Consider the following 17,444-nt stretch of genomic DNA (forward strand, 5'->3'; position numbering starts at 1 on the left):
CCACCCCGTTTCTGTGTCACAAATAGCAGGGGCTACTGCTGTCACATCCTGTGTGCCAGGTGGCATCTACTATTACGTTATCTCTCTAAACCTTCTCACACCTCTGTTGGGGCACGGGGGACTTCGATCTCCATTGAGCAGAGAGGAACCTGAGGCACTAATGGTCACATGTCCTGACTCTGGTTCCTGGCTCTTCTAACCATGCTTCTAGTCCTTTCTTACTAGGCGGAAGCTCCTAGGGGTGGAGGGGTGCCACTGGCCCATCTGTCTCCCACCAGCTTCCAGGTGTGCAGTGTCCCCCAGCAGAAGCAGATCACTGGGAAGGGGCTCCCACAGCGCAGCGGCTTGGGCAGCAGCTCCTTCACCAGAAAGATGAGACCCTGGTGCCAGGCAGGCTCTGGGCAATGTCAGAGCTCAGACTATACGTAATTAACTATCAAACGCCCTCCAGCCGAGGCTGCCGTGTGGTCTGGGGAAGAAATCTCCAGAGAGCCCAGCTGGCCCATGCATCCTTCTGCCAGGCCAGCCCCACCCAACCATGAGTCCTGAAAAATGGAACTCAGGCACTATTCCTGCTCCTGCCTGGAGTCAGCCAAGCCACCCACTTCCTGTTCACCAAAAAAAGAAGAGGAGGTGACCACGGTGGCCCCAGCCAGGAGGTGTACTTCTAGGGCTGAAAGTGGGTGCTGCCCTACTCAGGCCTGAGACAGGGTCCAAGTGGGGGCAGAGATTACCTGGGGATGATTGTTCATCAAGGTCCCACTTCATTCTCGGTCTCAGACGATTTTCATGGGAACTGGGAGTTAACTGTGAAAGACATAATGCCCAGGTCTGCAGGACTAGGGAAATGGGGCGGAAGGTTTGGGCAGAGGCAGATGCAGGGGATGACATGTCCGTGTGGGCTCCAGGGAGGAGCCCCCTTCTGCTGCAGTATTGCGCTGCACCAGGCAGTCAGGCAGAGACACAGTAGAGGGTTTATGAAGAATAGCTCCACAGCCCCCTTCAATCCTGGAGTCAGTTCCTAGGATTTCCCAGCTGCCCAGGCTTAAAACAATGGAAACATTTTCTACGGTTCTGGAGGACTGACACCCAACACCTAAGTGTGTGCAGGATGCAGCTCTTCCTAAAAGCAGTGGGAGGGGACATCACCCATCCAGTCCCGGATTCTGCTTTACTGGAAATCTTGGGCATTCCTTGGCTTATAGCTGCATCATTCTCCATCACAGGGCACCAGGGCTATGCCTGTCTCCCCATAGCTGCCCTCTTAATAGGATGCCATATTGGATTAGGGATCTGCCCTTCTATAACTTCAACTCACCATCATAGCTGCATCAGCACCATTTCCAAATAAGGTCACACCCAAGGTCCAGAGGGTTGCTGCTTCGTCTTACCATTTTTAGAGGACCACAGTTCAACGTCCAACACCTCTAACGTGGCAGAATCCCAGAATCATCACCTGTCCTCCCCGCTCAGGTGCCACTGTGCCATGTGCATTGCCTGCTCACCAAAGGAGCAAAAGCCAGGCTGGAGGTGTAGCTCGGCTGCAGAGCAGTTCTGCAAAAATTATAAAACAAGCCAGTAAATAAATAGATAGACAGACAGACAGACAGACAAAGGGCCACAGCGCTAACCATACAGGAGAACCAAAAGGAAGGTGAGCCCTCAAAATCTGAACCAAGACCTCACTGTTAGCTAACAGTCCTGGAGTTGCCCTGGCCAGGGCTTCTCAAATTATTCCACTCGTGACCCCTTTTTGCCCTGAATATTTTTATTCAACCCTAGCTTTGGAAGTATGTGAGCAAGTCAGGACTAGAGAGACGACTCAGTGGCTTTGCACACTGGCTACTCTTCCCGAGGGCCCAGGTTTGACTCCTAGCACTCTCACGGTAGCTCACAGCAGTCTGTAACTCCAGTTCCAGTGATCTCATGTCCTCTTCAGGTGTCCGTGGGTACTGCATGCACGTGGTGTGCAAACATACATACAGGTAAAATAGCCAAACACATAAAATATTTTTTAATTTAAAGTATATGAAAAATCATATACTTTTATACCCAGGGTATAAAAAAAATCATAAATTTATTTTAAACAATTCCTAGGGGTGTGTGTATATGCTATATATTATTAATAATTGTATTGTTTATATATTATTAATATATATTTGCTATTAAAGACAAAGACAAATTTGTATACTAATAAGATTAATTAAATGTTGGCTAAATATTTGATAATGTAGGACATAGAGCACCTTCAACTTTGTCTAGAATTGATATTTTAAAATCACTAACTCTTAGAACAGCACTTTGCATAAAGACCTGGTACAAGATGGCAGAAGTGTATTTAGGACTATTTCAGAAATTTTTGGAAATTCCATACTCAACCCAAGCCAAAATCCATTTAACAACTTTTTATGATACCCGTAGGCAGCTCCAGTAGCATTTTTAGAGTATTTTTTATTCCTTGACAATTTCAAACATGTGTACAGTGTATCTTGATCATATCCAACCCAAATATTCCCCTCCCACTCTGCCCAGATCTCTACTAATACATCTGCCTTCTACCTTCAAGTCCTTTTTTTTTTAAATAACCCACGGGGCCCTGTTAGTACCACCTGCATGTGCACGCGTGTTGAGCCATCCACCAGAGCACGGGCAGCCTACCGACAGCTGTACCACAGAAGACAATGACCCTTCCCCTGCGCCATCAGTGTCTGTAGCTCCTCAAGTAGGAATGTGTCCCCTCCCACCCATGCTGGAATGATGGCTGGCCTGATCTTGTGCAGATCCTGGTTAGGTAGTCACGGCTGCTGGAAGCTCCTGAGTGCATCAGCCATGTTATTCCAGCAAGACAGTCTTTCACAGAACCCCTCACCATCCTGCATATCTTACATTCTTTCCACCTCCCCTTCCTTGATGTCCTCTGATGAGCCTTAGGGACAGTTGATGCAAATGTCCCATTTGGGTCAGAACACTCAACTCACTTTCCCTCTGCCCTTTGACCACCCATGTTTGATGGTAGGTCTAATCTGTGGGTATAAACATAAATATTTAGAGGCATTTGAAAACATGCCCACCCAGGGAAACAACAGCAGCAGCAGCAGCTTCCCACCTTGAGCCTATGACCTTCGGAACCATGGGCTTTGAACCAGTAATAGTGTCAGACAGGTATCCCTCCCACAGAGCAGGCCTCAGATCCAATCAGGGATCGGTTACACCCATAAGAGTCATATCACCCGTGCACCTGTTACATCTTGCCTAGAAGGTCAGTATTGTAGCCTGCAGGGTCCACCACTGGGTAAGCCCCTGAAGGATACTTTCCTCCCTCGGCATCCTGAATAGAACTTTCTTGAATTATGCAAACTAGTCAATAGGGAGAAAGCCTCTCAGTCACTTCTAGCTTGATTTCCCTATGTCCTACAACCAAAGTGCCAAACGGCAATTTTTAAAGTGAAACATTCAAATACAGTACGATCCGAAGATATGCCACATTGATGAAGAGCAGTGGTAGGAAAAAAAAAAATGGGGGGAAAAATCCTTACTATTTTAGTTTTAGAACTTTATTCATGTTCACATTTTCTGTGTTCAGACCATTTTGTTTCCATAACAGCAGAAAACTGCATGTGTACAGTAAAAACACTGCAGTTCATAGCGTACAAAAGTCTCCGATCTGGGCAGAGGTGTTTCGGGCCCGTGGTGTGGCAGCGTGCACGGTGCACAGTGCACGTGTGTGTGCTCAGAAGCAAAGCTACAGAGAGGTCATGTGATGTGGCACCGGCAAGCGCGGCCCAAAACACCTGGGATTCATTATGCATTTGATTTTTAATTAAATTTTGGACCGTGTTCGTTCAGAAACCGTTTACTGTTGCCAGAATTTTCACAAGCCCTACATTCAGTTACAGGATCCCATATGGGGGTCACAACCCACCATTTAAACAGCTCCGTCTTTGAGAACCCCTTCAAGGTGCCTGACAAGGACTTAGACATCCTCTCATCCTCTCCAGCCATTAGCAACACTTACTCTGTTGACTGGGCATCATGTCTGTTGTCCTTGCCGGGCAATCCCAAGACCCCGGGAAAGTCCAAGGAATTGTTTTGGGGGAGGGGGGAACTAACAGTTGCCACCCTTGTTTATGATCGCTGAGTACCGGCCCCCATGTGACTGTAAAAAATTGGCCCTTTTCATGATGCCCTGGGTCTGAAACAGAAAAGGAGACTGAGGATCGTTTTGCTCTGCTGTTCATGAGCTCAATTCTCAAACATCCTTGGACTTTTGTAGGAAATGTGATACGGTTTTCAGGTTGTAAGGAAATAAGTAAAGTAGGATTCTGGGGCCATGACGTTTGCTTTCTCTTAGTTTACTTTTTAATCTATATCTAAAATCAGAGCAGTCTTGAAGTAGAGGCCTGGACTTCAGGTCTAAGGCGCCACTTTCATGGATGGCCATAACTCCTTGACCAGAACTCGGGCCCTGAAAGAGGGAACTTCACAGAAGCGCGTCATCAGACACTAGCTCCCTCCCACCCCTCAGCACCTCCTCACCCCTGGCTTCTCCACCTCCTTTAACCTCACACGCCCACTCCTGTGAGCAGGGTTTGGCGGGATGCGGTGGGGAAGTCATCTCAAACACATGTACCACAGCAGAGGCAAATGAAGGAAGTGCACCTGCTGATTGATGTCCTTTGAGATAAGCCCACAGGGGGTCCTCCGTCTTGGCGAGAGAGGAGTCCTCCCACTCCGTTTCCCTGGAGGCTGGGGTGGCGGGACATGCAGAAATAGCAATCGGGGAGGTGGTTACAGTGGTTTCTGTCTAGAACTAAGTGTACTGAGTGGTTTCTCCGTTGTTGTGTGGCGCTCCCCTTGTTCGTGGCATAGATAACATCATTAAATCTTACGAGTACACAAGGTCAGACATCTAGAAAGTGCCAGGCCGGAATGCGTTTCCTAGAGACCTAGTCGCAGAGCTGTGACCTTGACCAAGATGCCCGATTTACCCCTCAACATAGAAAGTCGAAACATTATGGGGAGTGCTTTTGTGCCCCTCTCTGTCTGCTCCACAGAGGAGCCGAAGGAAAGGGGAATTCAAATACAGCTGCAGAGATTTAAGCGGTCTCCAGGAAACCACTTCCAGCTGTGTTGGGGGGGAGCGGTAGAGGCCTTGCTGCTGTAAAGCAAGGTGTAGGGGGCCCACACATTGCCTGGAAATGAGTAGCTAGACAAAAAGACCTTGTAGGTTCCTAAGTGTCTTCCTACTCGGGTCCCCAAGACCTCAGTGTCCACTTTGCTGTCTTAGACCTCCAGCCGCGAGAGAGACCTGATGATTGTGTTTTCTGCCCCTTCACTTTCCTACCTTCCTCTAAAACCTGCCCTGTTCCCTGGCCCTGGAATCCCCTCCTTTCTATACATTCATCCCTAAAGCTGCTCCTGCCCGCTGGGCTTTGAGGGACAACGGTGTGAGATCAACCCCGACGACTGTGAGGACAATGACTGTGAAAACAATGCCACCTGTGTGGACGGGATCAACAATTACGCATGCGTGTGCCCGCCTAACTACACAGGTATGGATACAGAGGGATGTGGGATCAACAACTGCGCATGCATGTGTCTGCCTAACTATACGTGTGAGGATGCAGAGGGACGCACTCATGCCGGTGGGTTTGTGAGGAGGAGTGAGGTTGAGGATGTCACTAAGAGAGTAGAATTTTCTTAGTGGTAGCCTGGAAGGAGGAGGGACCCCACCTCCTCTCTCTCTGTACTGAGACTGAGACACCAAGACCCAGAGAGCCTTCCCAGGACCCTCTCTTATTTTTTCCCTCTCCCCCATCTGCACCGTCCCAAGCAAACCCCGAGCTCCTCCCCACTTTGGGACACACTCATGAGGCTCTTCCACCTGCCCTGCAGTGCTAATGGCCACCCCTTCCCTTGGGAACCCCACGTGTTTGAGGCTGGGCAGAGAGGTGCTTTCACCAGTAAGGGCTTTGTTTAGTTCTGGAAATCTGTCTTCCACGCACTCTTCTAGGAGCTGGGAATGCAAAACTGAGCAAGACCCCATTCCTTCTCCTAAGAGGCTTAAGGTCGGCCTGAGAAACATGGGCTTCAGTGGGAGGAAAGGTCAGGGGTCGGGGGATTGTGAGATCCCAGTGGAGAACTTACCGGCTGGCGGATATACAGAAGGCTCCCATGGGAAGAATTCCCCGGAATGCCTTCCCACCCACCCACCACCAAAGCCCAACACCTCTGTTTCCTACATCCACAAATCCTCATGTGTTGCTGGAGGGCTTCTCTCCAGCTTCCACCAAGCCCCACGGTCCCACAATCCACATATAAAATAGTCACTCAGATGCTTATATTATTTATAAACTGTATGGCCATGGCAGGCTTCTTGCTAACTGTTCTTTTATCTTAAATTAACCCATTTCTATAAATCTATACCTTGCCACGTGGCTGGTTGCTTACCAGTGTCTTTACATGTTGCTTGTCCTGGTGGTGGCTGCAGTGTCTCTCTCTCCTTCTTCCTGTTTCCCCAATTCTCCTCTCTCCTTGTCCCGCCTATACTTCCTGTCTGGTCACTGGCCATCAGTGTTTTATTTATATAGAACGATACCCACAGCACTCATGAGGATATTTAAATACTCCTTTTGCTTGGGAAGCAAAATGTCACCAACTGAGGCAAGCAGCCTACTGTGTGGTGACATCAGCCTGAAGTGGTGTATCCCAGATTGCACTTCCATGAATCCTTTGAAAAAACGGACCCATAGAGTTTAACTCCATAGTTTCAGAAAATAGTAATAATTATAAAAACCAGGAAGACACTGCATATAATAATAGCCATCTTCTCGGAGCTGTGACCCAAACTAACATGGTGGAGTTGTGACCATTCCTGCGTTAAGGGATGCTGTTTGTGTCCCTCTGCGGTGTATTTGATCTCCAAGATGTCTTCTTGCCCCATTGTGACCCACGCAACACCATTACAGACCTAGACATACTGTGTTATAAGTAATGTCATTTGGAAATCCAGACCTAAGACAAGGAGAAAACAATGTTGCTATTGGGGGGCTCCCAGGCCCTAGTCCATGGAGCCCGGCTCTTCTGTGAAGTGGGACAGGAGGAGGCAAGTACAGATGGAGGCATGCCCACAGAGGTAGAAATGCAGAAACTCTCTTTGCCCCTCAGAGACTAGTAAGTCAGCTCAAGATTCCCAAGAACAACTTTGGGACTTCTGAGCTGTGCCAAGGCCAATGGGAAAGGCCATCTACTCTATTAGCTCCAAGCTTCCTGGATGCAGACAAGCCCCAGTGCTGGGAGCATCTGCAGGGGAACCCCCCTACACCCTACCTCTCACTCCTGAGAGCATGGGGATAAGCAAGAATTGCCATTGGCAACCGGCAGCCGTTATTGGGCACTTAACTATATGCAGAACACTGACATTAGGTCCATGGTACAGCTCAGGGCTTCTGCCTACCTAAGACTAGAGGAAGCCCACTGCAGCATTAAATCTTTGTTCCAAAAGACTGTGCTTGGTACCAAAATAGAATCACAATGCCTGCAGCTAAGAAAAGGGTAAAGAGGCTTAAATTGGCAGAGACGGAGCTTTAAAAAAATTTCCAGCATGCAGATGGGCGTAGAGGCAGGGAGCTGAGGTGTGCCCTCTGCCCCATGCAGCCCTCCTGATGTCAGTGGGTGACCAGGCTCCTGCACATATATTGCAGTTTGCACCTGAGAGGGGAACATTATGGCTTCTCTGTCTCAAAAAAGCATCTGCATCCTACCCCCTTGTCTATACCTGAGTCTCTGTGGGAGACGAGGAAGAGGAGGAGGCCTCCCAAGAACACAGCGTCTCTCCCGGGGCAAATGTAGAGAGGTACAATTGGGGTCCAAATCAGGACAGGGTAGGGGTCAGCCTGTCCCCACCACAGCATAGACTAGTCTCTGAGACTGTGTCTCATGTAGTCACTGGCCAGCCACCTTCATACTTCCTGTCCCTCTTAGCCTCCTATTTACTCCTGACTCCAACCCCCTGGCCTTCTGGAAAGAGCTTCCAAGGTTAGAAGTTTTCCTCTCTTAGATCGCTTTCCACTTGTTTTTTTTGTTTGTTTGTTTGTTTTTTGAAAATAAAATCTAGGCTCAGCAGTTAAAAGCACTGGCTGCTCTTTCAGAGGACATGGGTTCAAGTCCCAACACCCTCATGGGGGCTCACAGCCATCTCTAACTCCAATTGTGTGGGATCTGATGCCCTCTACTGGTCTCTACAGGTACCAGGCATACATGTGGTCACAGACAAACGTTCAGGCAAAACACCTATACATATAAAAATAAAAAACAAAAATTTTAATAAAAAATAAAATCCTGGCTTTAAACTCATTCGCTGCTCCGTGATACAGTCCGGCCTCCTCACCCTATGACTGCATTCCTAACACACATTTTCAGATGATGCAGGTTTATCAGATCTATCCACGCTCACCACCCTGGGTACTTATGACACACACATAAGGCATTTTGCAGTGCTGTGAACTTCAAAGATAGAATATCCAGAGATCAGAACTGCAAGCTCCTTTATTTCCTTCTCTGAAACATCCAACTGGCTTTCTTTCTTTTTCTTTCTTTCTTTCTTTCTTTCTTTCTTTTTTCTTTTTTTTTTTTTTTTTTTTTTTTTTTTTTTTTTTTTTTTTTTTTTTTTTTGGTTTTTTGACAGGGTTTCTCTGTGTAGCTTTGCGCCTTTCCTGGAACTCACTTGGTAGCCCAGGCTGGCCTCGAACTCACAGAGATCCTCCTGGCTCTGCCTCCCAAGTGCTGGGATTAAAGGCGTGTGCCACCACCGCCCGGCTCCAACTGGCTTTCTTGACTACATCAGATAGAACATGTCTGGTCCATTTTCCCAGAAAGCTTCCCCTGGCCTCCTGGGAAAGGTTGTAGGTCCACAGTTCACTGTCATGGTGGCATTCACAACTCTGAGTGGCACCTGCCTGCCTGTTTGCAGATTCTTTTTGCTAGGCCATGGAAGAGGATATGTTGGAAGGTCACTGTTGTGCTCCCAGCACCTGGCACAGTGCCTCCCATGTAGAAGATACTCAATAAATAGATGGTGAATAGGGGGAAAATCAGTAAATCAGTATGAGTAAGCATAGTCCAAGGTCAGCATCTAGCCTGTGGCTTCAGCTGTAACAGTTCTAGAAAGGTCAAGAAAATCAGCCAGACAGTGCTGAGTGTCCAGAGACCCCAGGGACCTTCTCACTGTCACTCCAGGGAAACTGAGCCAGGAGTCTGGTAAAAAAAAAAAAAAAAAAAAAAAGGATATACTAAGAGAAGAATGAAGGGATCCTGGTGTCCATGACCTATGACCTAGAGTGGGACAAGTCTGACCTTGTGGCCTTGGTGACCCCAGTATCCTCCCGGATGCCTAATTTCTCTTCCCCATGATCTCCAGGGGAGCTGTGTGATGAGGTGATTGACTACTGTGTGCCCGAGATGAACCTCTGTCAACATGAGGCCAAGTGCATCTCCCTGGACAAAGGATTCAGGTAAGGCCCAGCCTCGTGTTTTGGCATGGAGCCCTGAAGACTCTGCCTCCACCAGCCTAGGTTTGAGGCCCTGAGTCAGGCAGTATCTCCCACCCACCCCCCACAGCCTATCACCCCATCTTTCTCTCTCCTGTACTCATGTGCATCTCTATCTGACCCAGACCTGGTCATATTTCCACAAGTTGTCTTCCTTTCTGTATTCTTCTGATCAAGAGATGGATACATTCCCCCTTCCTCTCCTCCTCCCTCTGCCTTCTCATTCTCTCCCGCCTTCTCCTCTCTTAGCCTATCTCTCCTTCCCAGAGCTGAAAAGGAGGGGCCATCCACGGAAGGAACCATCACAGGTTGACCCACCGTCTGAAAGGTGTCTGGTCACCGACCCAATGTGTAGCCTTCCTGGTGGGCCACCTTCTCGGTCCTGCTTCCCCAAGGAAAGTTTGCTAGACCGCACCTGCGGGAGGGAGGTGGTGGGACCAGGAATTCTGGCTAGGATGAGCAGCCACTGCCATTGGTGGAGCATCCTCCATCTCTAGCAGCAGAGCCAGGCCGGGGACCACATGAGGAATTCGCAGAATTAGGAAGAGGCAGCCTGAGAGCACCACGCTGTTCTGGGGCCTGAGTGTATCTTCCCATACGCTTGTCTTCTTTCTCTGTGTGTGCGCACTCACCAACATGGCGTGTGTGTGTGTGGACCACAGGTTGATGTGGAATGTTGAAGACTGAAGTTTGCAGTGCCATGACTGGCTTTTCTGTGGGTTCTGGGGGATCTAAACCTGGGTCCTCGGCTTGCACAGCAAACATTTTACTTGCTGAGCCATTTCCCCCGATTTGTATTATCCTTTTCTGTTGCGACATCCTGGTCCTTCTGTTCATCTCCAGGGCAGTTGTAAGAGGTGTGAGGCCTCTGACTTGGCCAGGATAAATGAAGCCACGGCTGCTCTGTGTGTCACCCTGGTCTAGTCTACCTGTCTGCTCATGCCTCTCTGACATATGCTAGGAAGGAGTTTCAGGAGGTGGGGCCTCCTGAGTGCAGCTCCCAGATTCCCACCACCCCAGGATCCAACACCAACGGAGAGCCTCTAGTTACTAAATACCAGGCTGTCTACTGCAAGTGGACAAAACTGTCTGAAGTGCAGCCTGGAGATAAGAACCATGCAAAACCATGCTTGGACCCAAAACAGGGAAGCCCAGACAGTCAGGCAAAGGCCTTTGGGTATGCCAGGAAGGGAAATGAGTGGTTACTAACCCTCAGCTATACAGAATGAGGAGATGAGTATCATTCAGGCCAAGTGGACAGGCAGCAAACTAAGAGGGCATGGACTTTGAAAGAACCCAGCAGGCCATGGAAACTGGTCAGGGGTGGGTGTGGACACAGAGAGTTAGAGCCACCAGATTTTCCATAATCCTCTGATGTGTGTTCTGAAAACCTTACCCTCTGCTATAACCAAGGCCCTTGAGTCTGGGACAATACAGGAAAAGAAGACAGCAGCCAAGCTTTGCTTGAGTCATCTTATTTATATGTCATGTCATGTCTCCTAGGAGACAGCGTCTCAGAAAGTCTGTGAAAGCCAACTCAGTGGTGGTCGTTTTTATATTAAAATGCCTGTAAACAATAATCCATTCTCCCAACGAGGCATTTTATTATTGTGCCCCCCCCCATCATCAAACACCTGACACCCACAGCAGCCTGGAGGGACGTTGATGAGAGGGTGTTGCAGTCGGGATGGCCTCTGCTTAGCTTTGGAGACACTTTAATGAGGTCTCGGTGTCAGGCAGATCTGCTCAGAGGCCCTGGAAATAACAAAGATCTCATTGACTTGTATACACTGAAAACTCCATGCAGTACCAAGTCTCGTGCTTCCAGTGGAGAGACTGTGGCCCTCCCAGCCCATACCCAGTGACACCAACCCAAATGCCAGGAACTAAGAAGTCTGGTATCTGCTAGATCCAGATACTCCAGGTGGCCTTGGCCCTTGGTCACTAGATCCAACACAGACTTTACATAATATCAACATGGAAGATGCAAATGTTTGAAAATAAAAAGAATTGAAGTGATGTCACCTGCTGCTTCTGTAATCTGAGAAATATTATGTGGACCCTACTGTGAGGAGTGAGGTCCTCAAACCAGTGAGTACCTCATGGAAATGTGTTAGGAATGAAGTGCCAGGACCCTGCCCAGGCTCCCTGTGTTTGTTTGTTTTTGTTTGTTTGTTTGTTTGTTTGGAGACAGAGTTTCTCTGTATAGCCCTGACTGTCCTAGAACTCGCTCTGTAGACCAGGCTGGCCTGGAACTCATAGAGCCACCCACCTCTGCCACCCGAGTGCTGGGATTAAAGGTGTGCGCCACCACTGCCCAGTGCCCGGTGCATTTTTTTTTTTTAATGGCAAAATCCTTAGGTGTTTCCTTTGCTCGTTAATGTCTAAGGCCGCGCCAGTAGAAGTCTATAGACAGCCTCCCCCCCAGGCCTCCACCACTGAGTTTAGAAGTGGGAGTAGCTTTCCTACTCATCAGTTGCCTTGAACTTCATATTTTAAAGGTTGGTTTTTATCCTGTTAAATGCTAGAGAGCTTTTTTTAAGCCTTGGAGAGGGCCGGTTAGATTCAACTGCTCTCCGGGGCTCTTTGGGATCCAAGTAATGAAACTGAAATGCCTGCCATGGCTGGGGTTTGGTTTGGGTTTTGATTTTAATATATTTTTTAGCTAGTTTACAAAATAATGGGCTTCATTTCCACATTCTCATAACATACATCCCTGTGCCTTGTTCCTGTTGGTCTTCCCACCCTCTCCCACCCCCCTCCTGGCCCAGTTTTACCAGCAGCTGAAGCATTGAAGCGCATCCCAATGCCTCAGACTTCTAGTTTGTTTCTTTAGAAAATTGCCTGAAACCAGTTTTGGTGGCAGAAATTTCTTAAACGTTTTTTAAAGATTTATTTTTATTTTATGTGTGCAAATACACACACACACACACACACACACACACACACACACACACACACAGTCCCTGGTGCCTAAGAAGGCCAGAAGGGGGCATCAGATACCCTGAAAGTAAAGGTGTAGACTGTTGTGATCGGCCACGTGGGTGCTAAGAACCAAACCTAGATACTCTGTAAAAGCAGCAAGTGCTCTTAACCAATGAACCGTCTCTCTAAATCTGCCCCCTAGGTTTTTTTTAAATGTATGTGTATGTGTATATGCATGTGTGTGCAAATTCCTGCAGAGGCCAGAAAAAGGCGTCGGGTCCTACTGGAACTCTAGTTCCAGATGGTTGTGAGCTGCCTGATGTGGGTTCTGGGAACTGAACTTGGGGCAAGTGCTCTTAACTATTGAACTATCTCTCCAGCCCTGGTGGCAGACACTTTGACACCAGGACTTAGAGACCCCAATAGAAGAGTCAGGAGTTTGAGGTCAGCAGCATGAGAAGTTTGAGGCTAATCTGGCTTTGTCACAAGACCTTATCTTAAAAAAAAATCCAAAGAGAGAGAGAAGGAAGAGTGAGGGATGGAAGGAGGAGGGAGGGAGGGAGGGAGGGAGGGAGAGAGAGAGAGAGAGAGAGAGAGAGAAAGGGAAAAACACTTTGGCACACCATGCCCCTAAAATGTGCTCTGGTGCAGCAATAGGTGGTGCACATCTTAGATTTGCCAGCCACGTACATGAAGATGAACTGGTAGGATGCTAGTAAAATTCACCAGATCTGAGCACACACAAGCCCGCCCAGTCGGTCTTCAGATTCTGGAGCTGTTTCTAGGGGGGGGGGGGGGGGGGGATGCTGCTTCAGAATCTTCCCTTATCATCACTTACCTGGCTCCGGTGTGAGGCTGGGGTTCTACCCACTCTGTCTGTTCCTAAGGGGGAGGAGTACCGTGAGGGAGGAAGGAGGAGTGTTTCTCCCCCCCCCCCCCCCCCCCAGAGTCAGGTCCTGAGGGTGCAAGCTCAGAATTGAGAGCGCTTGCTCGCCCTGCACTCCCTGCCTGTGCCCCCTCTCCCTCTGCCTTGGAGAGATGGCATTTGGATTTTTACTCTGCCCAGAAGAATTGAGCTGATGGGCCTAGGAGGTGCCCAGGCTTTGCAGGAGGGTGCGAGGCAAGTGAGCATTACATCAGTGTGTATTTGTAGGGTTGCCTTAGCCCTGGGGAATCACAGGTCTGTTTCCAGGCACATTTTGGGTTTTGTGTCACCTCACACAAATGAGCCACGGACACATGTTCTGGCTACATACAGGCTTAGTCTCGGTGCTAGAGAAGTATGGGAGGGCTGTGGGCCCGCTGATCTCTAGGGAAGAGCTGGACCAGCTGGACAGGGGCCTGTGCAAGGATGCGCTGCTCCCATCCTGTCCCCTGGGAGATAAGAGCTTTTCATCCTTCCTAACTGAGTGTGAGTGTCTGAACAAGCAAGGAAACAAAGGCAGGGGAGTGCAGATGCCATCGCTTCCTTCATCCTTGTCTTCATCATCTCTACTGCGCTGTCCCACTGGACACAGTGTCCACTGTACTCCAGAGCAGCAGAGCTGATTGAAGACCAGTGGCTTTGAGAGAACGCGCAAGCTAGGGAGGCCCTGAGTGGCCAGTACACCTAGAATAGCATCTAACACAGTAAGTGCAGCCGGCACTCGATGAGGCTTTGGGGAGGTGGCTTGAGCGCTTTCTGGATGCTGCTTTGGATAGGGCCTCCCCTACCGGCCCCTGAGGATCTGATGCGGTGCCCCTGGAAGGTGCTCAGCGGAAGGAACCAGATCTGACCCAAAAGCTGCATGCTGCCTCCTGTGCTCCCAGCCTGGTTCTGAAAGCAAAGCTTGCCCGCTGCCTGCAACAGACAGACCTTGACTCTGAGAGCAAAGGCCGTGCACCCTGAGTGGAGCCCGGGAGCAGAGGCAGGCCTGGTGAACCCTTAAGGAACTAGAGTAGGTGGAGAGAGAGATTTGGCAAGAGGGGGTACGAGAGCATCTGCCGGCCAAGTTGGCCGGCCCCGAGCAAGTTTCTCTCTGCCTATGTTGCAGGTGTGAATGTGCCCCTGGTTACAGCGGGAAGCTGTGCCAGACAGACAACGACGACTGTGCAGCCCACAAGTGCCGCCATGGAGCCCAGTGTGTGGACGCAGTCAATGGCTACACATGCATCTGCCCCCAGGGCTTCAGGTATGGCGGAGGAGCGTCTCAGGAGGCAGGTAGCCTGGACTAGATGGCAGGAGGAGGCGGGGATGCAGGCCTCCCTGCAGCCAACCAGGGCAACTCCATGTAGAAGCTAGACCTGAGTCCACGCTCACATTGTCACCCACGTATGATTCTACCTAATGGAAGATGCCACCGTCTTGTGGGGTGGCTGGAAACCAAAAACATTTATGGCATCTTAATGGCAGAAAAAGGCGTGAGGGCTGAGGGTGTACTCGATGCTTATCGTGCATATGAGCCCTGGTTCAGTCCCTAGCACCAAATAACAAAAGACAATGAAAAGACGGAAGTAATTCAGTAGAGTGTTTGGGGTCAGTCTCTGGAACTGGAGCTAGAAGAAATGTCAAGTAAGAGGCATTGGTCAGGTGGTTAGATGTCTGGGGTGTGCAGAAAAAGCAGCCTGGGCTCCAGGTCCCCCTCAACCTGGACTGGAAGAGTTAGGCATGGGTTTATAGGAAACTGGGGGAGCAGGGACTGTACTAAAGGGAACTCAGACTGAAATCAGATTTGGATAGCATGAATATAAAATATGCAGATTAACTTTGACATAGACTCCAAGAGAGTGAGCCAAGAAGGCAGCTGTGGGTTCTTCCCAGCCCTCATCTGAACCTAGGGAAGCAGTTCAACAGTGTTAAGAATAGTCATGTTGGATGGAGTACTACTCAGCAGAGAAAAACAATGAAAGCATGAAATTTGCAGGCAAATGGATGGAACTAGAAAAAATCATCCTGAGTGAGGTAACCCAAACCCAGAAAGACAGTTATGGTATGTACTCACTCATAAGTGGATTCTAGATATAAAATAAAGAACAATCAGACCACAACCCATCGAACCATAGAGGCTATATATATAGCATGGAGGTCCCTAGGACGACTGTGGCTTATAATAAATTTCAGTTTTACTCAATTATTGAAAAAAATAGCCAAATGAATGGAAACACATGAACTATGAACCAAAGGCTGAGGGGCCCCCAGCTGGATCAGGCCCTCTGAATAGGTGAGACAGTTGATTGGCTTGATCAGTTTGGGAGGCAACTAGGCAGTGGGACCAAGTCCTGTGCTCATTGCATGAGTTGGCTGTTTGAAACCTGGAACTTATGCAGGGACACTTGGCTCAGTCTGGGAGGAAGGGACTGGACCTCCCTGGACTGAGTCTACCAGGTTGATCGCAGTCCTCGGGGAGGACTTGTCCTGGAGGAGGTGGGAATGGAGGGTGGGCTGGGGTAAGGGGAGGGGGTGGGAGGGGGAGAATAGGGGAACCCGTGGCTGATATGTAGAACTGAATGGTATTGTCAAATGAAATATATTTATATATATATATATATATATATATATATATATATATATATATTAAAAAAATAAAAAAAAAAAGAATAGTCATGTTGGCTCGACAGTTAATAGTGCTCGCTACTCTTACAGAGGACCCAAGTTCGGTTCCCAGCACCCACATCAGCCAATTCACAATCACATATATCTCCAGCTCTAGAAGGATCCAACCCCTCTGGCCTCTGTGGGCACAGGCACTCACACACATACACACACACATATAATTCAAAATTAACTTGTTTAAATAAATCCTTTTTTGATAGAATATTCACACATGTCTCCATCTCCAGAACTCTTAATACTTTGCAAAATTCCAACCCCAACACCATCAACAACTCCTCATTCCCTCCCTGTAACACTGACAACCTCACTCTCCATTTGTGTCTGGGAACCTGACTATTTGATGGTGCTGGCCTTTGTGGATAGTTCCTTTCACTTAGCACAGTGCTCTCAAGATCCATCCATGTTGTTGTAGGTGTCAGAACACCTTTCTTTGTAAGGCAGAATTTCCCTGCTGGCTGGCTATGCCACACACACACACACACACACACACACACACACACACACACACACACTTGTAGATATCAAAGGACAATCTGAGAGTCAGTCAGTTCTCTCTTCTACCATGGGTCCCAGGAATCGAACTCAGGTCATCAGGCTTGGCAGCAAGCACCTTTACCCACTGAGCTGGGCCATTTGCATGCATTGACTCAGCTTTTTAAAAAAGAGAGAGACTGAAACTTAAAAGGACTCACTTCAGTTAGAGGCAAGAATGGAACTTCCCACTATACCTTTCTCTTATTTAATAACTCTGGTTGTCTCCTCTCTCCCATGCCTTCTTTCCAGTGGTCTCTTCTGTGAGCATCCCCCACCCATGGTTCTGCTACAGACCAGCCCCTGTGACCAGTATGAGTGCCAGAACGGGGCGCAGTGCATTGTGGTGCAGCAGGAGCCCACTTGCCGCTGTCCCCCAGGCTTTGCTGGGCCCAGGTGTGAGAAGCTCATCACTGTGAACTTCGTAGGCAAGGACTCCTATGTGGAACTGGCCTCCGCCAAGGTCCGGCCCCAGGCCAACATCTCCCTGCAGGTATGCGCTCTCCCCTTCCCAGCTACCATCCTTGGAAGGACCTGAGTGTGGCACCCCTCAGAGTACGGCTGGGGTTTCCCAGACCATTAGCAAGCCTGCCTCTTCTCCTGGAACTTCACAGACAGTGCTCAGCTTTTCAGGGGCTGGGTCAACCCAGAGTGATCCCTAAGAAACCTCCTGGTGAGTCTCACAGCATGCATCAGATCCTTGCTGTCTCTCTCACCCATTCCTTAAAGATCACTCCTGCAGCTCTCCTGTGCTGGACAGTGGGGACCGGGTGGTATGGAGGACAGAGCAGCCAGGATGACAACGAAGGGAAAGATGACAAGAGAGGATGGGTGCTAAGGGAGCACAG

General features: G+C 49.0%; 1 protein-coding gene across 1 annotated transcript in view; it reads left to right on the forward strand.

Annotated features, from left to right (window-relative positions):
• Slit3 (slit guidance ligand 3) overlaps window positions 1-17,444 on the forward strand; it is a 603,162-nt gene that overhangs the window by 562,938 nt on the left and 22,780 nt on the right. The window contains exons 28-31 of the mRNA XM_028858254.2: window positions 5,413-5,552; window positions 9,419-9,512; window positions 14,507-14,644; window positions 16,849-17,089. Of these exons, the coding sequence (XP_028714087.1) occupies window positions 5,413-5,552; window positions 9,419-9,512; window positions 14,507-14,644; window positions 16,849-17,089 (613 nt within the window). The remainder of the gene's footprint in view (window positions 1-5,412; window positions 5,553-9,418; window positions 9,513-14,506; window positions 14,645-16,848; window positions 17,090-17,444) is intronic.

Source organism: Peromyscus leucopus, chromosome 8b (assembly GCF_004664715.2).
Source record: "Peromyscus leucopus breed LL Stock chromosome 8b, UCI_PerLeu_2.1, whole genome shotgun sequence".
Lineage (NCBI taxonomy): Eukaryota > Metazoa > Chordata > Mammalia > Rodentia > Cricetidae > Peromyscus > Peromyscus leucopus.